The 27,874-nt window shown below is 42.0% G+C and overlaps 1 protein-coding gene across 1 annotated transcript; it reads left to right on the top strand.

The window, feature by feature from the left end:
* LOC109481794 (phosphatidylinositol 4-phosphate 3-kinase C2 domain-containing subunit beta-like) lies at positions 1–27,558 on the top strand. Its single transcript, XM_019784383.1, has 28 exons — positions 1–95; positions 3,450–3,884; positions 4,475–5,637; positions 6,110–6,198; positions 6,395–6,552; positions 7,190–7,310; positions 7,918–8,029; positions 8,365–8,444; positions 9,478–9,547; positions 10,171–10,367; positions 11,108–11,253; positions 11,918–12,125; positions 13,048–13,306; positions 13,937–14,079; positions 15,962–16,166; positions 16,867–16,985; positions 17,769–17,934; positions 18,741–18,911; positions 20,248–20,340; positions 21,069–21,198; positions 21,689–21,928; positions 22,498–22,721; positions 23,352–23,590; positions 24,142–24,385; positions 25,100–25,256; positions 25,796–26,034; positions 26,723–26,887; positions 27,437–27,558. The coding sequence occupies exons 2-28, from the start codon at positions 3,575–3,577 to the stop codon at positions 27,446–27,448; spliced, it is 5,460 nt and encodes a 1,819-aa protein (XP_019639942.1). The 5' UTR covers positions 1–95; positions 3,450–3,574; the 3' UTR covers positions 27,449–27,558.
* The last annotated feature ends 316 nt before the right edge of the window (positions 27,559–27,874 follow it).

Genomic DNA, 27,874 nt, shown 5'->3' with positions numbered 1-27,874 from the left:
CTATCGCTGATTGGCTGTAGGGAAGTATACTGGCCAATCAACGCATGTTTGAGATAGTCATATGCTAATAGGCAAGATGGCGGCTCCCTATGCAGGTAAGCGATTGATTTCTTCGAAAATTGCCGATAATTACCTGTCAATTTGCCAAAATGCATCGACTTTGCTGATCTTTGAACAAATATCATATATAGAAGACGTAGTTCTTCTGATTTTTTTCTCCCACTTCGAAATCATCGCTCACTTTGCATCCGAATATGAGCCGGTAAAAACTTCCTGTCGAGCTCCCTGAAAAAATTTATTTTCTCCCAAATTTCTCAAGGGACAAAATATGCAATTTTTTAAACGTTGACCCAATATCAAAATTCAGAAATCTATCAGTTACTTCAGTGGAGAGAACTGCAGCCGTTCCCCTTCGTATTTCAATAGTTTGTGGACTGTGGACGTGAAGCTTCTGTATCCAGGTCATGTATGTCGGCGGGTGTGAAAGTTTTGACAAGGCCCCGTGATGTCACTACAAGTCACCAAGTAGCCTGGATCGTGGTTGGGGAAGGTTCTCTTCGGGGCTGCAGAAGCTCCTCCCCGCCCGACTCAGCTAGGTTCCCCGGTAGGTTTTGCACAACGGGAGTTTGGGCATGCAAAACTCCTAGGCGTAACTCCTACCGGGCGGTCTGTTGAGCCGGACGGGGGAAAACTATCAGAGCCCCGAAGACAGCCTGCCCCAACCACGATTGACTGGATACCAGGCTAGTCACCAAGTGGCGTGACTTCCGCGAAGGGGCCTGAATTACTGTCGTGACTCAAAACTTCAAGTACAGAACAACCAAAAATACATTCCGGAAGTGTCAGCTGACATTTGATCCTCTTGTTCCACGTTCCTTGAAAGATATCTCGCGTTTAAATTTTATGTACAAGTCCAGTACTTCATGTGATCACTAAAGTTTAGATCCAACAATAGGTTTACCTGTGATGCGATTCCGTTGTTTATATTGTTTGATAAGGTTAAGTGATGTACTCAAGCATCTGCCTACTGTGGTATGGCAGGTTAGGTTAAGTAACATGATCACATGTATGTTGTGTGCCTCAGGCATACAGATTTATATATATGCATAATGGGCTCTTCCAGGAAATGGGTGGAAATGTTCCAGGAAAGAATTGAGTAGTGTTTGAAAGGAAGTCAGCTGATACAACAATGTACATGTACATGTATAAAGTAGAGGGGATTCATTCCTCAAGCTAACCGACATCTCGTACACGCAGTCGTCCCTCAGAAAGACATCTGGAGCCGCATAGTTCCTGTTTAGAACTTTATTTTATTCAGCCTGTCACACATGTACATGTTTAAGACTATAAGAGTGTATACATTAGGGTTCTACATTTGTACATGTGTACAAAATAGTTGACGAGACAAACACAAAAGGCCGCGGCCCAGGAAGAGAGTGGTTAGGACTTCACCAGATGTAATTTTTGTCGGTCATCATTCAGCATATTTGAACCCTTTCAACCTTCATTTTCACTTAATCGTGTAGGTCATGTTTAATTCTGGGCTTCCTCAATTTTTTTCTAGTACTTTAAGTAACGCCCATTATATTAGCACATATCTCTGACATGATACAGTGTACATGTACGTAAAATATTACACTACCACCGGGGCCGCTCGCGCGCCGGCAGACGCGCTAATGTTTATAAGAAAACATCATTCTTTGTGGCCCTAAACACTCATTTTTTATTTTTTTGGTGGTCCAGTGTCTTTATACAGTGAGGCACTTAACTGTCCATTCATGCCGTCTTTGCTAACATTTAATGTGTAGCTCTGGGTCATTATACGATCTAGTTGGACCAAATTCTATACGATACGCCGGAATATACGATAATGCGCTATACAATTATGCATTGTTTTTACAATGGTGTGAATGGTAAATGGTTTGGTGTTTTAGAATTCTATACAATTACCCAAAATATACAATTATAAGAAATACAAATAAGTGGAATCCCCTGTATAATTTACATTTGAAAAAGAAGTAATCTATTCCTTGCAAAAGTACAGATATTATTATCAGTAAATCTGCCTTAGGTTTGGCATCAGTAAAGTTCTGCCCATGCATGTGTGACATGTAATTATGCAAAAGTGGTGTTTTCTTCTATGATATCCAAAGAAACCCGCAGGGGTAACCAGGCTTTCCAAACAACTTGCACACAGAAAAACATGGGCTGTGAGAGCATGCATTTTCAATGCTGTTAATATAACTATGCCCTGATTTTGAAACATTATTAAAAGCATACCGTCAAGTACCGTCCATAAAATAAGAACATATCCGGTGGATGTTTGGTGAAAAAAAACATACCGTTATGTTTATTCGGGGCTGAGAGCAAAAGTGTACTTTGTAGCTTATTATGAAATTCACCTCAGAAACATATTACTGTCAGCTCGTTTTTTACATGTAGTACTAGTAGAGATGATTTTTCTCTGATCATTATCTCTTATAATTGTACCTGAGTCCACGTGATTAAAGATGTTAGTTAGGGACTCTCCGTTGATCAAACTTTCAATACACTGTACTTTCTATTTGTTCACTGGTCAGTCGGTATGTTTTTTTTTTCCAAACAAGCTCCTTGGTTCAAACAACATCTGTTACTCTTGTCAAACCACAAAGGTCAAGAAAGGAATATGTGGGTGGTTGCCACATGTTGAATGTATCATGTTCGTGTGTTTTGTGGAAAAAAAACACAAAAGCAGAAAAGGGACAACTGAATGAATTGCCTGGGTACCATCCTACTTGTATGCCAGGGCTCCCACACTCGCTTCCCTATTAACAAGTAACTTGTTAGGGAAGCGAGTGTGGGAGCCCCGGCATACAAGTAGGATGGTACCCAGGCTACTGAATGAATGGCCTTAAAAATCCCTTAAAAGACATAAAAAGATCAATGACTTTGAAATTCAATAAAAGATCAATTAAATTTCTAACGTTTTTACAATGTCCTCCTTACCATTCTTTGTTCATACCTTTGTGAAGGGAATGGCAGTCTGTTGACTATTGTTGATAAATTAAATGCATCCAGTGCAGTTTTTAGGGCTTGGAAGCCCAATTTTTCAAAGTCAATATTCTAGTCACTTATCTAGTATACATGCTGAATTAAAACCACACTATCCCAATGTATGTTGACCCCCATGGAGCAAAATATCCAAAATTCTGATGGAAAATGGTTATGGAAGGGGCCTTGGCTGATTTTTAGGCTACCACCCATAAAATAAAGGACTCATCTTGGGGCTTGTTTCTGCAGTTTTAAGTTACCCAAATTATGAAATACTGATTGAAATGTGCTAATGTGAAGCAGTTTGTGTCACTATCATAAAGATTGCCTTATTTCAAATATTTCCAATTTTGCTGCTCTGAAATTGTATTGGATACCTACTGGATAAATAAAAGCATGATTGTTTTGTCTTGTTGCAGGTTGCACATGTTGGTTCACATGAAGAGCAGAACTACACAAATAGCTGAGAGGTCACAAGATCTAAAGGCTATATAGCTATAGCTAGGTTCTGTGCAGTGTGTGTGAGTAGTATAGTGAGAGGGAGATGACCACCATTTCTGAGGATGAGCTGCGGGCAGCTCTGCGGGAAGAGGCAGCTGCCCTGGAACAGTTCCAGCGCCAGCGACAGACGACGTGGCCGGGACCGAGCAGTCAGCAGTCGCAGGTCCCGAGCGCGACTCAGAGGCGGGACACAGCACCGTCCGGTACGCAAAGGTCTACGGTGGGGCAGCAAGATGGCGGATCTGTTGGCTCGCGGGCGCCGAAGAGTTCTACCGCTCGTCCTACACCAGCACCGCGGGAACACGTCCCACGGCCCCTGCCCAGACCCTCCTCTATGGGAACTATTCAGACAAGTAAGACTACTAAGAGGTTTATCTCATTCTTCAATACAATGATGTAACTTTAAATTGTAATTTAATTAGACTTGAAAGTTGCTAACAACATTATGCTTCAGAAGTTTCTATTTGTCGTTTCATGTAATGGTGTTTATGTGCATTCTCTACTTTTTGCTGTCATTTAATTTTTTTAATCAATTCACAAGCTGTGTATAGGATTCTTTTTAATGTAATTAGGCCACATAGATTCAATTTTATGGACTACATCTGCACTCACATTTATTTTTGCCATAGGAAAAATCACCTCCGACAAGGCTCTGGCCCTACCGCAAATTCACAATACCAGCTTTGTATTCCTGTGGTTCAGCAGCATTTTTTGGCTAGATTTCTTTTATTTACCGTGCGCATGCGCACTAATTTGGGGGTCTTCAGAAGATGTCATCCATAAAATTAAGTCAGTGTGGCCTTAGGTACTAGAGAATGGTATGCGAGTACAAGTAATGTACCAGCCCATGTTCTAGTCTCCCCCAAATAAGTGCAACATTAATGGACCAGCCCCTAGCTTGAGTGAATGTTTGACTTGACAATTTGTTCCTTTATTTACCCAGGTGGCAGTACTAGCACTAGTGCTGCCAGTTCCTCAGCAGTCAGTGAGGGGGACTTGATCTCCTTCTCCTCCAACAGTCTTCAGGACGTGCTAAAGTCCGCCCGCCTCAGCGCCCCGCTCATGGCGCCCGGCGCCACCGCTCTCGGCTCGCGACCTTTGACACCCGGCGGGATCCAATCCCAGCGACCGGCAACTTTTTCCGTCGGAGATTTCCAATCGAACGGAATTCTATCTTCAACTGGGTCTGCGTCGTTGAACCCTTTCAGTGCTACCAGCAGCACAAACCCTTTCAGTGCTAGTAGCAGTGCTTGGAATGGGCGCCCTCTATCTTTTGACACGAATACTGCAGCCCCAATGCCACAGCTGCCACCCCACAGCCCTGTAGTACCGCACAACAGCGCCCTGTTTGTCAGCAATCCGTCTTTTGGGGACACGACGCTGTGGGGACAGCCCGACGCGTCCAGTTTGAATTTCTCCGCCCAAATGTCCGTCGGGGCCGCGAGTTCCAGCCGACCGCAATCGCTATCTTCGTCTTCTTCTGGGGAACGCACAAGCATGGCCGCCAACTTCGCCAGCCTGACGGACGAACTGTTGTTTACAGACTATCGTAACCCCGCCATAAGTGTGACCAAAACTGCACCTGGCCCCGCAGGTGCCGCCGCAGCTGCAGCTGGCTCAGACCCGAGTTCGGGACTATCCGCCTTCGACTTGGATTTTCTAGAAAAACTTACCATGAAGGAAAGTGTAGCTCCAGGGGTCAACCTCTTAGACAAGGACAAAGCCCCCGGCGGGAAGTTAGCGGAAAGTGGCAGGACTGGTAGTATGGGGGAGCTGTCCAAACCCGGGGTGTTGAATTCGAACCTTTTGGCAGTTAGTACCACAGGACTCAGTCACTCGACGGGGGAGCTCTATAATGTCAGTAGCGCCGACACCGCGGCAGTCCAACCTCCCCCGCTCCCTCCCAAGACTTCCAAAAGGAGAACTTTGGCGGCACCGAGCGACGGATCCATGACAGTGCCCGCTTGGAAGCCGCAGCAGACGTACGCCCGGCGGGATTCGGCAGATGGCTGCATGACGGTTCCGGCGAGAAAGTCGCCAGTTGCGAGCGCAAAGGAAGAGAAGAGACCGGCGACAACATACCACTCCACTGCAGCACAGACACAGGTAAAGTATTATTTATCTCCAAGCAGATCATACGGTGGCAAGGCAGTATCTATTGGCCAAAGGAGTATCCAGTAGCCACCTTGTGACCAATGGATACTGCCTGGAAAATGGATACTGCCTGGCCAGTTTGATACTGTCTTTTGCGGCCACCAAAACATCTGCTTGGAGATTAATGTACATTACAGTTAACAGTAAGATCTAAGTCATGCCTACTGTAACAGTTATATAATAATAATTGACTTGGCAAGGGTATGGATAGTTTTGTTCTTATTTGATCATAACCATATCTACAACAGTAACCTTCTGCAATCATATTGATAACTGCAAAAATTTGACGACCTCTTGTTCTTTAGAATCTTGTATAAATGTATTTTCAAAGATTCAAGTCAAGAGTTGTAATATGTAAAAGAGAACTGATACAATTCAGGTCTTCACCAGGCTCTTTAACCATCTTGATCTTGTTCTTTTCCAGGCGAATCGAGTGTTTTTTGGAGATGGACTGTTTGATCTGGCACAGGAGAGAGATGAGGAAGCCTCCATTTTTGCACAAGTTGTTTCCAAGTAAGTTTATCATAATTCTGAATCTGAACGACGTGACTAGTCTTGACTTGTATATGATGTCATACCGGTACCTGTTCTATATGACTAATACTACAAAACAAACTATGAAGCAAGTTTGAACTAATACAATATGTAATTATCTCCAACGCAAGAAATTGGACTTAAATCCGGCCTAAATTCGTATTTCTTCTCCCAGGTTACGGATGGAGTACAAGTACGATCACGCCACGACCAACCCAGGCCATCTGGTGAGCCCCATCCTGCGCTACCAGCACTGTAGAGAGGAGAGTACACTCAAGGTGGTCATCCACACACTACAGAAGAACTCGGAACCTGTCACCTTCACTTGTGATGGTGAGTAAAAGGTCTCGTTCCACTCTGTGCAGAACATAGAGGTCGTGCCCATCTCCATTTCTGGAGACCTTGGGCCACACAGTTGTGCAAGCACTACAGAAGGGGGCTAGTCCGCTGGTAGTGCTGTGTGTTTGACCTTCTCACACTCTTTCTCATAGATACTGAGTGCTTAGTTGAGAAAGCAGCATGTACCATTTTTGAACGTGAAATTGGGATTTCCCAACATGTCCAAGATTAAATGTAACTATTACTTTACATTTAAGTTTGCTGTAGAAAAAAAATTGTTTTTTTTGCTCCGTTTTTCTCCCAACAGAAAGGTCAATGACCTTGGACCAGATGGCTGCCACTATGGCAGTTTGGTAACTTGTGCTGTAGCAGACATCCTGTGGTGTTGGGTTGCACTATGTAGCAAGTTGCAGAACAGAATTGGAGGGGCTGGTCACCATAATCTATTATCTAATACATTTTGTAGTATTGGTACAGTATGTTCATGTGTTTGAGTGAGAATAAAGTTCAACGTAATTTACACAAATTTGCAAGAGAAAAAAGTTAAAACCGTGTGTGACGTGCTGTATGCAAATGAGGGATGCAATCTGTACTATATGCAAATGAGGGATGTAATATTTTTGATTGACAGTTGAGACATCCGTGAGTCACCTGGTGAGTCAGGCGGTCGTGTCTCTACTGGACGATGACACAGACGTGTCCGTGGACGACTTCGCTCTGAAAGTGTGCGGAAGGGAGGAGTTCCTGGCCAAGTAAGCCTCATGTTGTTTGTTCGTTTGTTCATTTGAGACTACATGTATCTATGAAATACCTTACTCAAAATGGCCTGCTTCGCCACTTGTCATTGAGGTCATGAGGGAAGCGTTCAGAGTTCAGACACAATATAACAAGATACAAGTTACATGACACTTGTTTATATATATATTATTATATATATTTAGGGAAATATATGTTGTGTTTCCTGTTTCCCGACCGACCATAGAAAAAAGTGCGGACCCCTGCACTAAAGAAATAAGGGACATCAATTCTTTCAGGACTGAAACAGGAAACAACATTGTTTTCCTACAATGTAGGCCTCACTAGATGTTTGAATTTTAACAACATCGAAAGATTACTAACTTAACATGCTAACCAAACTTGGAAAGAAATACATATTGAAATAGATGATGGATTCAAGATGGGTCAATTGCATGTCATGAATCATGGTGCAATGAATGTTTAATGTGAATTTCAGTGTCATTAAAATTGAAAACGTAAATATTGGCATTGACAAGTTTGCTGAAATTTCTCCATAAATAAAATCTATTAGCAATACTGCTAAGAACTTGATCCAATTAGAGTGCCCCCCTCCCCCTACAGTGATACGACCTTGGGAGACTATGAGTATGTGCAGGACTGTGAGAAGTTTGACCTTGATGTTGCGCTGGTGCTGTACCCCCGAGATGTCATCCCTCACATGCTGGCAAGAACAGTAAGTCCTGTTTTTATGTCAGCGCTGAGCCCTTCTAACATACTGTACAACAGTATACAACACACAGCACAGCATGCCACAGTAAGCTAGTTCACAGTTTCAACTGAGCATTGAGCACTGAGCATTCTTTGATATATTTACCTATTTGTACACCTACTTATTACCTTCTAGAATGAAATTTTTTGAATTTATCTATAGCATGAAATGTAACAAATTCAACAGTTAGGAGTCTTCACTTTCAACCTTGCACAGTGAACTATGGACATGGTTATTGGGAACTTTAAAATAATCATTGTTTCTTGTTACCAAATAAACTTGTGTACTCTTCCCTGCAGGCAGAAGATGATGCCAAGGACACAAAGACCAGCAACTTGAATCACTTCATCGACAATCCTGTCAGGACAGCAGTCTCCAAGTAAGTCCCCAAAATTGTCTGTTATTATGAGAGTTAAAATTGTACAGAGTACAGTACTTGATAGACACTGAATATCCTTAATAACTGTACTGACTCTGCTATGGTACGAAACCAATACTTAGAACTAGAGAGGCCGACATTTGCTTGGGAGCAAATACAGCATATTTCAGTCCATCTCCCTCCCACGCAAAAGTGGACTATTCCAAACTTACCCCAGTGTAAAACTGGCAAAGATTCTCAAATAAATGAATTATAGTAGCCATGTAATTGAGAACAAAGATGCAACAACAAGCACATTGAATCTCGAAAGCTTTACTAATCTTCTTACAGGTATGCAAATACTAACAATGATGAGATTTGATACATTTTGAAGGTCTTAGGCACATAAAATTGAATGTGTGGGTCATTACGCACGACTTACGTGCAATGTGACCTCAGGTAACCCGCAATGGAACACCTGTTCCATGGCCAACGGCAGATAGAACGTGCCATTCTTTAGATAGAACATGGAACGGGTATAGCACTGTTGGCCCTTTTTTTGCTGAAAATAGCAATTAAAGTCCTCCAAATGAGTCATTTGGAAGTGGTGTATGCCAAATATGTGACTGTTGTTCTGTAGACACATGTTCAAGGTACCCTTATACCGAATTTCAGATCATTTGGTTGTAAAACCAGGGCTCAGGATCCAAAAATCCATTTTTTGGCAAAAAATGCCCCAAAAAACCTTCATAAAAATTTTTTAAAGGCATGTATCAAAAAAATGAAAAAAACGCCTGGGGGTATTGGCCCACTCTACCTCCATGCCAAATTTCAAGTCATTTGGCTGAATGATGGCGGAGTTGAATCCCTCTGACTGTGTGGCAGGAGAAGGAGAAGAAGGAGAAGAAACATCAGAGAACACAATATATTTCATCCATACCATGGTATGGACTGAAATATAATTAGATATAATTACGGTACTACTGCTAGTAACGGTAACTGATTGTCTTGATTGCTCTTGCTAAAATTTGTCAAATTGAATCTTTTTTTCCAGACGGGGCTTAGGTGTTCTGGTGGATGCTTTCTACAATGAGGCTGATAAGTTGAGGTCCCATGCATCTTTGGTAAGTCAAGTAACAACATAATGTCATACATGTACATGTACATGTACAGTAACTGTACTACAGACTAGTTTCAAATGAAACACTGCTAAAGCTTTCCCTAAATCAAGTACCCCCGCATTATATAATCATGTATATTCTCCAGTGTCACTAGCCAGCCCGAAAGTTTTTCCATCGTCCATTGATCGAAATAGTTGGTGCATATGCACCTAAAAAAAAAGTTACCTACAGTCAAAGTACAATACATTGTACTTCCAACAACTGTGTGTCAAAAAATGATAAAAAAATCTTTAATTTCTTGTTTGAAATTTTAAAGTTTAGAGTTTAAGTTCACAAGGTAATTTTGCATTTCAAATATCTTACTTTAGTTTTATGTGGTGCACCTGTGTACCTAATAAGAAAAATTAATTTTGACCCCTGCGTCATTTTGTTTGTAACATTATGTCAAGTGCTGAGGGCATGACAATGCTAGGGGATTTTTAAACGTAAAAATTTAAAACCTCTGAAATACTATTTCTTACATTTTTCAAATCTCCCTACAGGACTGGGACAGCTGTAAGTCTAACGGAGTTGTCTATAATATCTGTCCCACTGACTGGTGTATATTCACACATAACCCCCTACAGGACTGGGACAGCTGTAAGTCTAACGGAGTTGTCCAGGCCATCAAGGCACTGTGTGCGACTCTGGCCAGTCTGGAGACAGTGGAGGTCAGCCAGGCAGTGGGGCGACTCAAACGAGCGGTTCCCGCGCCCAGACAGCCCAGCGTCGCAGGGCCCGAGGGACTCAGCGAGATGAACAGGGCATCTGTGGTCAACAACATGTAAGAACCTTTTCCTGAAAGTACATCTGAGTTGGTAGTTACATGTTTAAAGTTAAAACTTTTGATCCATCAAAGAAGATCTCTCTTTAAATTTAAACAACCTTTAGTGTTATAGCCGTTAACACACCTTTTTCTGTTTCTTTATTTTAGTACAGTGTACTACATAAACATTGCAATCGCACTTTCAAGGCAGTAAAACTTGATTTTCAAACTAAGTCTCTTTACTGGTAGGTGGAATTAACTGTATCCCATAGCGTCAGACTAAAACAGGTGCTTGTTGTGTATTTTAGGCTAATTCTAGCTATTCAATGATGGTACCACAATGGTATATACAATAGTAGAAATCCAGTTTTTTCAATGTTCTGCAATACTATTGCAGATAAGTCAAAATTTTGTTCTGCTATTTGGAAACACTTTCTGTAAAAGCCTCCATACAACTAACAACTTTCAAGTACAACTTTCTTGACTTAATAATGCAAAATTGCACAGTGTAGGATTTGTCTTCTGCAATATTGTAAATCTCTCTGCAAAATGCAGAATGCAGATGGGTATTTCTAACACTGTACCATGAAAATAAAGGGACCCTAATATTGCTTGTTTCTAGGTTATTTCAAAGTTTCAAACACTTGATAATGTATGATCACTGTATGAAATAATGACAAAGATTTTCGACAAATTTTCTCGCTAGAATGCTTTTTTTTTGCTTTTAACACTACCCCCTCCCCTCAATGTGTCAGCAGTGCCAGCCTGAGTAAAGAACAGAAACAGGAGGAGGTCAACCTTGCCCTTGAGGAGGTCACGGCGGCCATCTTGGCGCTGGTGGACATGTACAGCAGTGCCTTCGACACTGACTTCACAACAAACCCTCAAGGAACACCAACAGCAGGTACACAGGCTGGAGATGGTCTTTTTTTTGTCTACACCTTCAGTTGGACTAGAATTTATGTTAACTGTTGTTCCCACCAACAGTTTGCGGTGTAAAGCAACAACTGAACTGTCAACAGAATGATACAGTAACAACATAGAATTTGAAAAAATGAATTATAAATGGTACATTGAATGCTCCATTTTTGCCATATAATTATACATGTATATCCTAGTATAGTATCCCACAGTATGTCTACTGTGACCTATATGAAAAAAAATTCTTTTCATTTCATTTTAAAATATAGGTAAAGCATGATAGATAAAGCTTATTATTGGATGAATTTCCAAAAAGTAAGACGTTTCTGATAGGATCTTTCATCACTTTTTTACTCTATATTACATAATGTTCTACATGGATGTGTAACATTTACAAAATGTCATATTAAGCTGTTTCTGTTTGAATGTTTATTTTGATTCATGGCTTTCCTGTGCCTATTTCCTTCTTTTGCTCACAACTTTGTACTGTATATCTATCTCTCCATCCTATCATGACTCTCTTCTTTATCTTCTTTCCTTCTTCTCTCCATGTTTTTTTCTGTCCATCTCCACAGCCTGCATTCTTGACCTCTTCCCCCCGAGAGCGCGAGAAACCCTCGCTAAGACGGCGCTCCCTTCCCCCGCAGGTATCGTGGATGTGACGGGCGTGTCCTCCAACGTACGCGTCCGTCTGGTGTCGGCACACCGCCTGCCCATCAACTCCAACCAGCTGTTTGAGAAGTTCCGTGTGTCGAGCGGCGTGTTCCACGGTGGGCACAAGATGTGCGACACCAAGCAGACCAACATCCACCCGATTAAGAACAGCTTCTTCCCACGACTAGTGTGGGACGAGTGGTGAGTAGTGCTGTGTACCTGTTAGGACTTGGATTCAAGTCCAGAGATTTAGGTTCAGGTCCGGACTTGTAACTCTGGACCTAAATCCAGGGCATATACAAATTGGAGTTGTGGAATACATGCCTTTGTCAGGCACAGGTTTTATGTTTTTTAGTGTTACTTTGAAGGTTTTTTTTCTTTATATTCCAACATGACTAACAAGACGTCGTGTCGGCGCACTCAAGTCTTTTCAACTTATTTTTATGTTGCCATCAATACAGAGGACAATACAATACTCATTTTCACCTGAGCAAAGTCAGGAAAGTTATATAAAGTGCCTTTTTCAAGGACACAAGATGGGTGGCATGGCAGAGTTGGAACCCAGGACCTCTTGGTTCTGAGTCGAACACTCTTCTGCAGTACTGTTACGCCACATAACCACACATTCCATTCATTTGTGACTAGAATGCAGTGTTCTAGCCACAGTCTGTCTCTCTATCATTTGATGGAATTTTGATGCTTTTGATGGACAAAAATTTTGCCCAATCTGTCATCTTTGGCAGACAAAATGTGTAAAGATATTGAAAGAGATGTCATTATACTACACTTAGTCTACCAGCAAAATTTTTCCCTCGAAATGCAGGAAATGGCATTTTAGAATTAGAGGGTCAAGATTTCAGAATTTTCATGGTGAAGCATGCTTCCACACACCCCTAAGATTTGTGCTCAAAATGATTTTACATCAAACAATATCAAGATGAGGGAAAAAAATTCAGGCTGCCTAAAACACTGTGATCAAGTGTAAGAGGAAGGTTTGAATTTTTTTATACATGTATTGTTGATTGTAATATAGCTTTCATATGGTATTAACATTTGTGTATAATGTACACAATGTATATGTATAACAACTGGTTAAACCGCTTGTTACCCATGCGTCCTACAGGGTGGAGTTTTCCCTGCCCCTGTGCCTGCTGCCACGTGAAGCCCGACTCTGCGTCGCCCTGTACGGTGTCAACAGTGGAGCAGACAGTAACAGACCCTACGGGGTCACCGTGCTGGGGTGGGCTGCAATACCACTCTTCAACTACAGGGGGCACATGCTGCACGGGCCACACTTGTTGGGGCTGTGGCCGGAGTCAAAAGTCAACCCTATTGGTACCTGCTCATCAAACCTGCTGCAGCCTGATTCTATTATTCTGCAGGTTAGAAGCTTTTGAAATCACTAAGGAATTTAGCACAAAGGACAGGGTTGTTTCATAGTGTAAAAGGTGTTCAGCACCAAGGACAGGGCTAGACCATAGTGTGGAAGGTGTTCAGCACCAAGGACAGGGCTAGACCATAGTGTGGAAGGTGTTTAGCGCCAAGGACAGGGCGGTTTCATGGTGTGGAAGGTGTTCAGCACTAAGGACAGGGCTAGACCATGGTGTGGAAAGTGTTTAACGCCAAGGAACAGGGTGGTTTCATAGTGTGGAAGGTGTTCAGCACCAAGGACAGGGCTAGACCAGGTGTGGAAGGTGTTCAGCACCAAGGACAGGGCTAGACCATGGTGTGGAAGGTGTTCAGCACCAAGGACAGGGCTAGACCATGGTGTGGAAGGTGTTCAGCACCAAGGACAGGGCTAGACCAGGGTGTGGAAGGTGTTCAGCACCAAGGACAGGGCTAGACCATGGTGTGGAAGGTGTTCAGCACTAAGGACACAGCTAGACAATGGTGTTGCAGGTTGCTTAATTTTTCTCATGCAATATTGAAAATGTCTCTGCAAAATGCAGACTACAGATGGGTATTTCTATCACTTGTTTCTGAAAGTCTATAATTGTTTGTGTTTTTCCCAGGTTGAATTTCCCAGCCATGGTGGAGACGTGATATTCCCCCCTCCAGAGCCACACTACGAGGGCAGACACTACAGTTTCAGCATCCTGGATGACACCACCAGGGAACAGATACAGGAGATTGTGGCCAAAGCTTCCATCAGCAAGTATGTAATAATTATGACGATGGGGAAAGTTTGGGGGATGGAGAGCTTGAAGAGGTGATCCCCTAGGCAGGTTTGACATAAACTATAGTACAGCCAAACTTGGTCGAGGAGGCACCACCTGCAGCCTTTCAACTTAAACAGTCCTGTTCAATTTTACGTTAAGATCCTCTTACCAGCAGACAACTGTCTTTCTCAGCCAGCAGACACTTTCTTTCAGGCCACAGGGGCATTCATACCTGTCTCAGCAGCAAAAATGAAGGAAAACATCTTATTTTGCTATGTTTCTTTTTCTTCTCAAAACAAATAAGGTCAATGACGCGGGCCAGATGGCTGTCACCATGGTAACTGGTGTTGTAGCTGTACACTGGTGTTGAGGTACATCATGTACATGTAGCAAGTTGCAAGACAGAGTTGAAGAGGCTGGTCACCATATATGTGTTTGAGTAAGAATAAACAGAGCAGTAGTTTGCTAAGCTAGGTCATATAAAGGGTCAGGTAAGCTAGGTCACATTATGCATTTTGATTGTTTCTACTTTGCATTTGGTAAAGTTTTAGGTTTGGTATCCTGTAATTCCATGATCATGATAAATTGAATGATCATTCTGACACACCTGTACTCATTTTCACCAAAGTAAAGCAGGGGTTTTTCTGAACAGGGGAACAAGGGCGCTGCGCCCTCATGTAACAAGCCAGCGCCCTCATATCAATTTTCAGATTGAAGCCTAAGTCTTTTTCAAAATCATCTTTTTCCAGTAAAAATACAAAAACAACACCACATAACAATGTATTCTAGCATTACAAACTATGTTACTCTCATAAATATTCCAAAATCTTACCACAAACTTGAAAATTTAGCTCTAGTAGTAAAAGTTTGAATGGAATAAACATTGAGAACTTGCTCAAAAACATGTAGCTAGACCTCCTTCATATGCATACTATAAAACAGGCTCTGAAGTGAAACATGAGACCTGAGTTTGTAGCAGCTTGGATGAATGTGTTGCAATTGTGCCATGGGAAAGGTTTCAGCTTGTGGCAAATCCAATGTTGTCATCTGGAGCTACTAGTAACATTGATCACTAATTGTGTAAGTGTATAAAGGGCGATTTGCAGATTGTGTGTACTGTTGATTGTACTTATATTTTATAAGTGAAATATGCAATGCATGAATAGAAATTTGGGAAAGGTACATTGAGGTTAAGAGTTCAAATTTCCCCCCTCAAGTAGCCTCAAAATGTCCCATTTCAACTTCAAATTTTCAAAGGCTTCACATGGCGGAAGGGGGGATAATAATAATACTGGTTTATTTGTTTCATGTAAAACACATAACAATGGTTCCCACATGGCAGTCACAGACTGAATTGCGTGGGGGTTCCATTAACAACAGATGATAAAAACATTAACTGTATAGGGTACAATATTAAAAGCGTAGTTATACTGTAGCTAAATTACACAATAACAAATTTAAAATATTTAAAAGATCTCATGAAGACACATTATACAATATAATTTAGAATAGGGCAGTTTTTTTTCTTACAAGTTCAACAGTCGCACCATGTGAGGTATTGCACTAGAGTTATATCTTTCTGATTTGCAGTGGATACTATCGAGTTTGTGAGATGACCTAGTTTTTTACCCCCCTTCCGCACCAACCCCCCCTCGGTCGCTTCGCTCCCTCGCCGTGATACTGCTCCCTCATGCCAAATTTTTCTAGAAAAACCCCTGTAAAGTGAAGAAGTTGTGTAATGTGCCTTTCCAAGGGGAACAAGTTTGGTGACTGGCACCATTCAAACAACGGGCCTCTTGGTTATGAGCTGAATGCTCTGCTGTTATGCCACACAACCCCACTGAAGTTTTAAGTTAACCTGTACCATTTCACCTGTAGATTATCAGAAGAAGAAGAGGAGATGTTGTGGGAGAAGCGACACTACTGTCACACGGTTCCCGCTGCCCTCCCCCGTGTGCTGAAGCACGCCCCGAGCTGGGACTGGGCGTCCCTGGCTGACATCTACTCCCTGGTGCACAACTGGAGTCCGCTCACCCCCGTCAGCGCTCTGGAGCTGCTGCATCCACACTTTGCTGACAAGGAGGTCTGTTGTACAAATTTATTTAATATGAAGAATATTATCTTGTTCCCAGAGCAAGAAACTTGATGGTACCTACACCTGAATTTTAAAAACATAATGTTTCATGGGGACAACATCTAACAAACAAACAACTCAATGGCTCTCTCCCACCCATTTTGTCTATAGTGTGATGACACAGGCTCGCCCTGACAGGGCATGTAGTTCGTAGTAATAAACCTGCTGGTAGACTAATCCAGTGGCTTCCTGCTGGGAGACGTAGAGTGGTCAGGGAAGACCACACTTTTGTCAATGTTAGAGAAAGACACTGGTCTCACAGGGACTGCTCTAGTGTCAACCATGAGAGACGGGGGTCCTGGAGTGACTTATTCAAACGTACCTCACTGGATTATCCGGAGGCATGATGATGATGATGATGAAGATTATCTAACAAATTAAATTATGATTATGTGAAAGGGTTGACATAACAGGTGACTGTTGCTTTTTTAAACCCTGAGACTAGACTGTAAGGTTTGAATCAGTCACATTGGGAAGGACCCCCATTCTTGTTTGATAAGTGTAGTGAGATCTTATTAACATACTTGAGGTGTGGCTCTCCTCAAACACACGATGCTGTTTTATTTTGTCCTATATGAGAAAACGTTTCTAACCAAAACTAGGTAGTCATTTTTCACCCGAGTCAGGTGATGATGTTTCCTTGTTGCAGGTGCGTGCGACTGCGATCAGCTGGATGCAGCACCTGCCTGATGACGAGCTGTACGACTTCCTGCCGCAGCTGGTTCAGGCGCTGCGCTATGAGTGTTACCATGACAGCGCACTGGCTAGGTAGGGCGCTGTTGTTGGCTTCTGTGCAAGGAGGAACATGGACCATTCTCAGCATCCCTTGCAATACACATTTTGCAATAATGGTTGACTGTAAACAACAACCGTATACACCCAAAAACAGTTGCTCAAGCAACTGGATATGATTTTGGAAATGGTCAGAATGTTTCAGGTAGCATCCACTAACTGTTTTTGGGTGTATCTTATTACCTGGATGTCTAACCTTCACTAAAACAACCAATTAAACTTGTCATGTTGTATTGCCATCTGGAATGTATATAATTTTGTGAAATGTGTGGAACAGCAGATGATAAACCGGATAGGGAGTGATGAGTGAGTGCTGGGATGGCTCCATATTTTACTCCTTGGCATCTGTGTGTACTTTCTTACCTGTTAGATTCACATCGAAAGATGGTATAATATCCACCCAAAGGATGATAAAAAGCTTCTGCTATATTGTATAAAAGGGAAAGTTTAGGAAGATTGCATTAGATTCAGTCACTCTCTCTTTGGCTAATTGTTATCAGGGTTCTGCTGCCTAGAGTCAATAATAATAAGTGTCATTGTTGTTGATATGGACAAAGGAAAAAGTTGCACAATCTGTAAAGATTCACACAACAAACTCTTCACATGAAGAATTAAACATCTCCACGTGCGTAATATTCTTTAATCTATCCCATACAATGTAGTTTAACATACTGAAGTAGCCTTTTGGCTACAAATTGTCCAGTGGTTACAAGGTTAGGCAGCAAGGAGAAGGTTAAGAACACCTTTGCCTTCCCCCAGGTTTCTCCTGGAGCGGTCGCTGGCCAGCGTCAGGATTGCACAGCAGCTGTACTGGCACCTGAAGGACAACGTCGGGGATCAGCAGTTTGGACAGCGCTTCCAGATGGTTCTCGCCGGGCTGCTCAGCACGTGTGGGCGAGCGCTGCGCACAGAGTTCGAGAAACAGGTAAGTGTTGGAGCAATAATCTTTTCTTGCTTACTTCTGTTCTGTTACTACTTGGTGACATACATTTTTGTGTTTGGTGAAGGTGAAGTTCAAAAGTTTAGTCACTGACTGCAGGCATATGAAAGACTCAACAATTTGAAAAAAAATTACTGAAACTCGGAATGTCCTCTTTTATTCTGACATAAACATGTACATGTGTTGACTTGGTCTAAACTGGCCCAGTTTGAAATGTTGTGTAGACAGATATTTATCATACACATATACCATGTACATACATGTATATATACATGATTGACAGTACATAAAGGGTAAAGATAACTTTAAGGTAGTCCCAGCCTATTTTAAGGCTGTAGGTGCGATGGGTAAATGTCTCCTTCAGGCATCTTTTACCTCCCCAGCCAAAGTCAGGTTCCCATTTTACATCTGGATGGAGTGGGAAAAGGCATGTCCAAGGGCAGAAGGTTGGTGACATGGCAGGATTCAAACTGAGGACTTCCGGTCTCTGGGCCGGATACAATGCTGCTATACTACACGGCCCCACTTACTACAAGTCTATACACAATGAATCATACTTACATGTACATGTGTCAGTTACGAGCAGCGTTCCTGCTAGGCATGCATCTTTGGACGCACTATTTTGGGACTGAGTGCGTCCAAAAAACAATCAAAAAGGGAATGTGACAACACTCGTCTGTCGTCTTTGGTGCTCAATGACCCCCCTCCCAATATATTTGGACACACTCATTGAACAGGGGTGGTGGGAATGCTGGTTTACTATGTGATCGATGATGCTGTGTGTTCCACAGGTACAGCTGATCCGCATGTTACACGACGTCGCGGTGAAGGTCAAGTCCGCCAAGGACTCGGCACGACAGGCGATGCTGCAGCACGCGATGGAGAAGATCAACAACAAGATGGTGGTGCCCTTCCGCCTGCCCACCAACCCAGCACTGGTCTGCAGTGGAATCAACTTCCAGGTGTGTGAAATATAGAACTTTTGAAATCCTGTGTGATAACCTTCAGGCCCTTGTATTCTCTATCTTTCTGTACTCCTGTGAATCATGGACACTAAATGCTGAGCTCCAAAGAAGGATACAGTCAGTAGAAATGAAGTGCCTTAGAAAAATCCTAGGGATAACATACATTGTACCTGGACCGTGTCACAAACGATGAAATCATAAACAGTGTAAAACAGCACTGTCGGTATGAAAGGCTCCTGACAGTTGTGAAGAGAAGGAAACTTAAATGGTACGGACATGTATTGAGATCAAATGGACTGTCGAAAACAATCCTTCAAGGAACAGTAAAAGGAGCAAGAAAAAGGGGAAGGCAGAATAAAAAATGGGCCGACAACATCCAAGAATGGACAGGAAAAAAAACCGCGGAAACCCTAACCCTAGCTCACAGCCGAGAGGGATGGTGGCAGATGGACAGACACTCAACCATGCGGTGCCCCCACGACCCTGACCTGGCTTAAGGGACCAAGGTACAAGGAAATATAGAATACAACACCAGCCCAGATACCAGCCCAGGCTCGCCCAAAGGCCAAAAGGAAATCCAACCCATGTGTCCCTAAATCAAAAAATCCATTTGCAACAACGTCAATTCCAACGTCCGAATCCAGTATTAGAATTTGCGGAAGTGGCGCACGCAGATCAGGCAAAACGTGTTGTAAAAATTATTCTATGGAACTGTTGAAATCCTGTGTGATAACCAAATAAAATCTCAGGCTGTACTGCTAGTTACATGTATCACAAGGGCTGGAACACCCGTATCAAACGTTACCGCGGCCCAGGATTGACATAAACGTGGGTCTTTGGAACCAGGGTTTTTGCTCCTGAATAAGCACTGTCAACACCTAGTTTTTGTACAGTTTGCAGATGGTTATTGGACCACTGGATTGAAATGAAAATCCAATTTGAGGTCCTAAGAGATTATAGATTAGCTTTTTTAAAAGACAGTCACATTATTGTTTTTTATGAAAACAGTTTTTAACACCACAGTTTTTTTGTTAGTAGGAAAGTGCTAACCTTTGTTACTGCATATCACTTTATATTCGTGGTACATATTTGCAGTTTTCGCTGTCACTTCTGTACGGCAAATTTAATCATGGCCGCAAACAAAAGGTTCGACTACTTTCTTTGTTCTGCACCTGCCGCCACTGTGAACGTATTATGTCCATTTTTCTCAGACTGCAAAATTTTGCTACCGCAAATATAAATTGATTTGCAGTATTGTTTTAACTTAAATGCTTCAAATTCAAAGGTCTTCATCAAGTTCAACAATGTTCAGCTTTTCCTTTATTCCCCCCAGTCCTGCTCCTATTTCACATCCAACGCCACCCCACTGAGACTAGTATTTGGTAATGCAGACTCCCTGGGTGAGGAGATACAGGCCATGTACAAGGTAAGTCTTGTGTCCAAAGAATTTTAGATACATTCATGTCAAAAAGTTCTTGGGGTCCATAATATTTTTCCTGAATCTGTTTTTGTCCATTCTTAGACATATACATGTAGCAGTAAAATGGATCTGGAAGGCCCATTTGAATATGAACTGTTAGAAAATAAAACCAAAAAAATTAAGAAAATTGTGCAAATCATAATCAATGTTTAAAAACAGACATTTTAGACAGAAGTGTGTATGTCATGTTGACTCAATACTGACAGTACTAGTTTAGCCAGCGTTTAGTAATTATTGGTCTTGATGGCATAATTATTCAATTTTGATCGATTTTCTGATGAATCAATATTATTGTTTCAGATTGGTAATGATAAATTTCAGCACATGATCTGCTCGTTTATTTTGATTACTTTTAATAGATTATTGGTTGTATTAATTGATTTATTGATGTCTTGTTCAGGTGGAAGATGACCTTCGTCATGGCATGTTGACCTTAAAAATGATCTACCGTGTTGTTGATGACTGACTGTTGTTAATTGATTTATTAATTGGTTGTTCATGTGGGAGACGACCTTCATCAGGTCATGTTGACCTTGGAAATGATTACTGACTATTTTTAATAATTATTGATTTATTGATGTCTTGTCCAGGTGGGAGATGACCTTCGTCAGGACATGCTGACCTTGTAAATGATTACTGACTATTGTTAATTGAATTTTTGATGTCTTGTCCAGGTGGGAGATGACCTTCGTCAGGACATGTTGACCCTGCAGATGATCCGCATCATGAACAAACTGTGGCTGCGGGAGGGGCTGGACCTGCGCATGATCACCTTCGCCTGCGTCGCCACCGGCAAGGAGGCAGGTAAGGGAACACGAAACAGGGTACAAGTCTTCCACACTTATAAAGTTTTTATTATAAGCCTTAGTTTCTACACGAAAAGAAAGATTTGCCATGAATTTTCGGTCAAATGGGGAATCTTAGGGGGGTTGAGTATTTGTATTAAACTTTTCTGGAAATTGTAGTTGGGAATTTGAAGTGGTGGCTCCCCTGGTGTACCCCTGGACTGGTTTACTGTAGGCTGTGAGTTTGTATACTAATATGGTTGTACCCTAGCTTGTAAAAGGTGGTGAGGCAGGCATTCCCAGTCCTTTAAGAGACAAGGGGCCACTACAGTGGCCACTAGTTGAGCCCGTCTTGCTATTATCAATGCTGAAACTTGGATATGAACAACACCGTACAGTTTTTCAAATGTTTCTGATCTCATTCAAGGACTATTACAAAACAGCATTGCGAAATGTTTTCTAGATATACTACTTCGAAGATTATGTACAGGACCTATTTATTCCACCAGGAATGGTAGAAATCATCCCCAAGTCGGAGACATTACGGAAGATCCAGACAGAGCAGGGCGTGACGGGGTCGTTCAAGGACAAGCCGCTGGCGGACTGGTTACAGAAGCACAACGCCACAGAGGCGGAGTACGAGAAGGCCGTGGAGAACTTCATGTTCTCGTGCGCGGGGTACTGTGTGGCCACGTATGTCCTCGGGATAGGAGACAGACACAACGACAACATCATGATCAAAACAACTGGTCAGTCATGTTATGTACTGATCGAGTATAACTGATAAATAAATTTGGGGAAAGATTTTGAATGCAATTTTATTGATGAAACATGCACATTTCAGCCATTACGCTGAATTGCGTACATGTACTTAAAAATAGAATTAAATTAAATGGTACTTCAAAACAAAGTTACTTGTGTTTATAACACAACTAAACACACAGTAAATTTAAAAATGAATTATTAATACTGGTCAGTCTCAGCTTCTCAGTGTACAAATGTATGTACATGATTTGTATAAATCTTGACTTCTTTGCAACAGTTAACATGTCCAGTTTTGGTGAAAAACTGGAATATCGAAAATGTTGTTCAATGCATGTTTTGCTATTACTGCTTGTTTAAGAGATGGGTAATGTTACAGTAGAGAATCGGACTGTTCTAAAATCCGTTTGCTCTTGTTTTGATAGTAGCCAATAAATTTTTCTGCCTAGTGCCGTGCTGATGTCACAAGGGGAAGAGGGCAGCCTGTAAATTTACGTTGTAGCACAATACTAATACAAAGATTCAACAATCAATAACAGCTCATTCTTACCAACAGGTCACATGTTCCACATCGACTTTGGCAAGTTTCTCGGCAACGCTCAGATGTTTGGAAAGATCAAGAGAGACCGCGCTCCCTTCGTACTGACCTCTGACATGGCGTACGTGATAAACGACGGCGACCGCCCCAGTACGCGGTTCCAAGACTTCGTGGACCTGTGCTGCGAAGCCTTCAACATCATCAGGAAAAACGCCAACCTGTTTATCAACCTGTTTGGCTTGGTGAGGACTGTTTTTCTCTGGCTGTCTTTTGTATAGTAAACAGTGAATGATAAAAGATGGTTGGATGATACAATTTTGAGACTCTGTTTTTGTGCAGCCAAGTTGCAAACCTATGAAATATTCAGTGGCCTAAGGGGAGAATGTCAATACTAGAAAGCAATGATAAGAAAGATTTTTGATCTTTTTATTGCCTTCGTAGAAGGAAAACATACTTTTTCAGTTTCTTCTTCTTCACTTGAAAACAAATAAGATCAACGACCTACTGTAACGGCAGTCACCATTGTTACTGGCATTGCTTTACCGATTTGATAAAATAATGTCATATTTTTTAGATAGAAACTTGGATGGTAGTGTGTCAAGAAGGAAATTTCGTCAACTGTCACAACTAAATCACCCATTATGGCATGTACTGCTGTGTCAACAAAACTAGACCCAGCAAAAATCAAAGCACATCTGATTTTGAAAACTTGAAATAATCTTTATTCTTTAACTGACCATTCTAGAATGTTCATTAGAAGAGGTAAACAAACTGTGACGTAATAGTGCAATAGGTCCATTGCTACTACTAAACTCCAACATTAACATAGACTTTAGGCTTGCTCAACTAATTTGACTTTTGTCCATGTATAGATGTTGTCGTCAGGAATCCCGGCGTTGTCGCGTACAGAAGACATCCAGTACGTTCACAACGCCCTGAAGCCCAGCGCGTCGGACGCCGAGGCCACGGCTCACTTCACGCGGCTGATCGAGGTCAGCCTGGGGTCGCGGGCCACCCAGATCAACTTCTTCATGCACAACCTGGCACAGATGCGCTTCTCTGGGAACGCAGGGGACGAGTCGCTCTTCACTTTTTCACCTAAAGTGTACAGGTACGTGGTGGTGTAGTCTAGTAGACCTAGTAGTAGTTGTAAAATGGTTTAACTTTATATCAAGACAGATATGGTGATCATCATGTGTCACAGAGACTTGTCAGTTCTCGCACATTGGCAGAACGTACTGCGCCTGCACCAATCCCTGATTTTTCACAGTTTTTGTAACATTTGTATGTCTGGGCAACATTGCATCAGAATTTTGCGGGCCTGTTGCAGACGATATCTTCTCTGACATAACATTTGGAAACTACAGACGGGATGTACATAACCTTACATACGCGAATATGACCTTGTATAAGACGTTCTGTCACAATACAACAATACGGGTCATTGAAGGTACATGTAGATAAACATAATATCAAATTAAATGTACATATCTGGTAGAAGAATTTGCAATTCTTCCGGAAGAGAATCTTTTTCAACAGTTCTGGAACACTCCTCCTTCCACCACCACCCAGATAAATGATCCTACTGTTTATACAATCATGTACTATATCTGTAATATGATGTGATAAACTGCTGTAACACTATCCTTGTGTATGTTACAGCATGGAGAAGGATGGGAAGATCACCTCCCTGAGTGTGTTCGGCTTCCAGAAGAGGTACAGTGGGGAGAAGTATTACGTCTACATCATTAAGGTTTACCGCCAGGACAGGGAGGAGCCCACCTTCGTGTTCCGCACCTACGACGAGTTGTTTGAGCTGCACCAGAGGTTAACGTTGGCGTTCCCGCACAACAGGTTACCCAGTTTTCCCACGCGTACGGTCATCGGGCGCTCTAACATCAAACAGGTAAGGTTAGAAAGCATGGTCAGCACGTTATGGCAGAACTTAATGTGCCTGCGCAAAACCCAGATTTTTTTAGGTTTTTGTTGGATGTTTGGTCAACGCTGCATCAGAATTTTGCCGGTTGCCTACATCTTTTCCTACGCAATATCTAAAAACTATAGATGGGATGTCATGACCTCCCGAAGTGCCACGCACAAGGCATTACTGCTTTTGCACAGGTGCAGAACTTTCTGCCAATGTGCCAGTATTGAAAAAAACTTCCCAGGATCTACAAGTTTACGTATTTACCTAGAGTTCAGAATGACCTAATAGATAAAGCGGGGCTATGTGAATAGGTGGACAGTGACTGGTCACTATTATAAGGCAGGATTCTAAATGCTTGTGCAGAAAAATTGTCAAAGGGACATACATGCCGGCCAGGTGGTCTCATAGGCCTTACCTGTCACTTGTACAGGTTTGACTGTGGTCTCATTAATTTGGTTCCAGTGAAAGGATTTCCTTAGAATCCTTGTAAGTTCTAGATTTTCAAGGATATGCTACACTTGTATTCTTAGATACATTGTAGCTTGCCATTATTTCCCACAGTCAAAAATTTGGCAAAGTCCAATTTCTTGTGTTGGAAATTACTGTTTAAACTTGCTTCATAATGTTGAAAATGTAGTATGCTTGTGCACATATGGTAAGTCACCTTTCTAAAGATGACCCTTGGTTCCCCAGGTGGCGGAGCGTCGACAGGTGGACCTGAACATCTACCTGAAGGAGGTGATGTCTGCCCCTCCCCAGGTGTCCCAGTCTGACCTGGTCTACACCTTCTTCCACCCCATGCTGAGGGACGAGAAAGATGCAGGTGCAGCCAACATGCTGAAGATAGGTGGTGGGTGAAACTCATAATTACCTCTGTGTATGGAGGTTTTGTTTTAGGTGTGTCTGTGTGTGTGTGTGCGCGTTATGGAGGCTCTGTGTTTGGCGTGTCTGCTTGTGCGTTACAGGTCACGGACAGAAGACATTTTTGGTGCGTGTGTGTGTGTGTGTGTGTTATGCAGATATATTTTTAGTGTGTCTGTTTGTGTGTTTTGTCAAAATGTTTTCCCTACTATTAGTTGTTTCCACATGCTAGACACATTGGGAACACATATGTTACACCAAGGGTGGTTATACTGGCTAAACATAAAAATTATACAGATATAGACACTGACAGAAAGTTAAGTCCCATAAAACGTTATCAATTTCCTGCTATTGTCATGGATGTCTTACGGTAGTCAGTGCAGAAATGCATATTATTAGACAGAATCAGCACAATATTCATGAGTTACAACTAGTCTTGAGTTACAACTATTTCACTGACATATGAGATCTTTGATTTCTTTTGGTATCACTAATCACTATGCATTTTTTAATGTTTTTCCTTGCTAGATTCCTCCCAGCGACCGCCCACCATAGGTCAGGTGGGGGGGTCGGTCAAACTGTCCATCCACTACAAGAAGAATGGCTTGTTCATCATGGTCATGCACGCCAAGGACCTCATGTCCCAGGACGGGGAGTACCCCAACCCTTACGTCAAGACCTACCTTCTCCCCGACCCCGCCAAACAGACCAAACAGAAGACGAAGATAGCCAAGAAGTCGCTCAACCCCACGTACAATGAGATGCTGGTGTGTAACAGTGGGCTTCAATTTTTTTTAATTATGTTTTCCTTTGCAGAACATATTGTGTTTGCTCTGTTTCTTCTTCTTCCTCTCCAAATAAATAAGGTCAATGACCAGGAACAGACGTCTGTCACCATGGTAACTTGTGTTGGGTTACATCCTGTTGCAATTTTATAGCAAGAGGGATTTAGACTCCTGTCATCATATATAGGGATGCATTTGTGAATGAGTAAGAATTAACAGAGCAGACCATATGCCAAGGTACATTGTGCATTTGCTTTGCAAATTTCTAGTTATCGCACTGGTTTCCACACCAGCCCTGTGTGAGAAATGGCAAACTGTGCACAGGGACGTCGACTCAGAGATTCGAGGAGGAATCTTGAAAGGGGAAGTACACTGTAGTGTAACAGTGGGGTTCAATTTTTTTTTATTATTACACTGGTTCCCACACTGGCTGTATGATAATGGAAAACTGTGTCATACTTGGAGATTTGAGGACAACTCTTGATAGAAAAGGGGGAGTAGTATAACAGTGGGGTTCAAGCGCTGCTAACTGATCCATTCCAATGGGTCTGGACCTTTTGGCATAGTCCTTAGTGGACGGATTGTAAGCCGGCGCGCGGGTTCCATTTCCAGTGTCCCGCGTGTAGGGGGTTTTCCTGTTTCTACAGTAACTCACTGCTGTTTGTTCCAGGTGTACAACGTGCCTCTGGCTGACGTCCAGCGGCGCACGCTGCAGCTGACGGTGTGGAGCAGCGAGTCGGTGAGGGAGAACTGCTTCCTGGGCGGGACCAACATCCGGCTGAAGGAGCTGGACCTGAAACAGGAGACTGTGCAGTGGTACCAGCTGGGGAACATGGTGGGTACCAAACTTCAGATGCCTGGTGTTGATAACAATTTGATGTGTTGGTTCTTGGCTTTTTTCAGAAAAAATATTAAGTGACAGGGAAAAAATAAATAAATAAAAATAGGCCTAGGTATCCCATGCTAATCCCAAAAGCTGAATTGATAAATGATAGAAGCTGTTATTCAACATACCAGGTATTTTGGGGGAAACAGACAAAAATTGATGCGCATGCAGATGTCATCCATATAATCAATTGAGTGTGGCCTTATACATTGTATGCTCCACAACCTCTCCTTGACTTAAAAAAGTATACATACAAAATGTATGTGACTTTAAAAGTATAGATACAAAATGTATGTGACTTTAAAAAGTATAGATACAAAATGTATGTGACTTTAAAAGTATAGATACAAAATGTATGTGACTTTAAAAAGTATAGATACAAAATGTATGTGATAGAAATAAAGAGACACCTACACTGTACCTTAGAGCAAAATTTTGAATGTTCCATAATTAACATAGTAGTATAATTATAATGTTTGATTTTATTTTCTCCACCAGCCACACAGATGAAGACAGTGACTTCATGGCAAGTGGGCCCTCACCCTCCATCCTGAGAGGTTGTTAACTGCACAGTCACTCTCACCTGATTGAAATGCGAATAGCAGATATATAATTGTTGTCACCAGATTCAGAGACAGCCCACAGAAGAATGGTCATGTTGAACTATTGTGTAAGGCCTAGGAGAAAAAAATGCTGTGTTTCCAGTTTCAGCTCTGACATAATTAGTATTTGTAGGCGGAGATTTTTTATTTTAATTTCTTTTTAAATTGTCGCGGAAGTTTGAAATTTGGATTCAATATGTCAGATGGATATAAAGCCAGCAGTCAGCAAAAAAATGCAGAAACACAAAATTTGTTTTCCTAGCCCTTAGGATGCATACTTAGACATATTCAAGAGTACATGTAATTCTGTAAATTAATTATTATATAACATTTT

This window comes from Branchiostoma belcheri, unplaced genomic scaffold, assembly GCF_001625305.1.
Source record: "Branchiostoma belcheri isolate BF01 breed outbred unplaced genomic scaffold, Haploidv18h27 scaffold58, whole genome shotgun sequence".
NCBI classification, from domain to species: domain Eukaryota; kingdom Metazoa; phylum Chordata; class Leptocardii; order Amphioxiformes; family Branchiostomatidae; genus Branchiostoma; species Branchiostoma belcheri.
The sequence above is the reverse complement of the archived record's forward strand: the minus strand, read 5'-3'. Positions and strand labels throughout refer to the sequence as shown.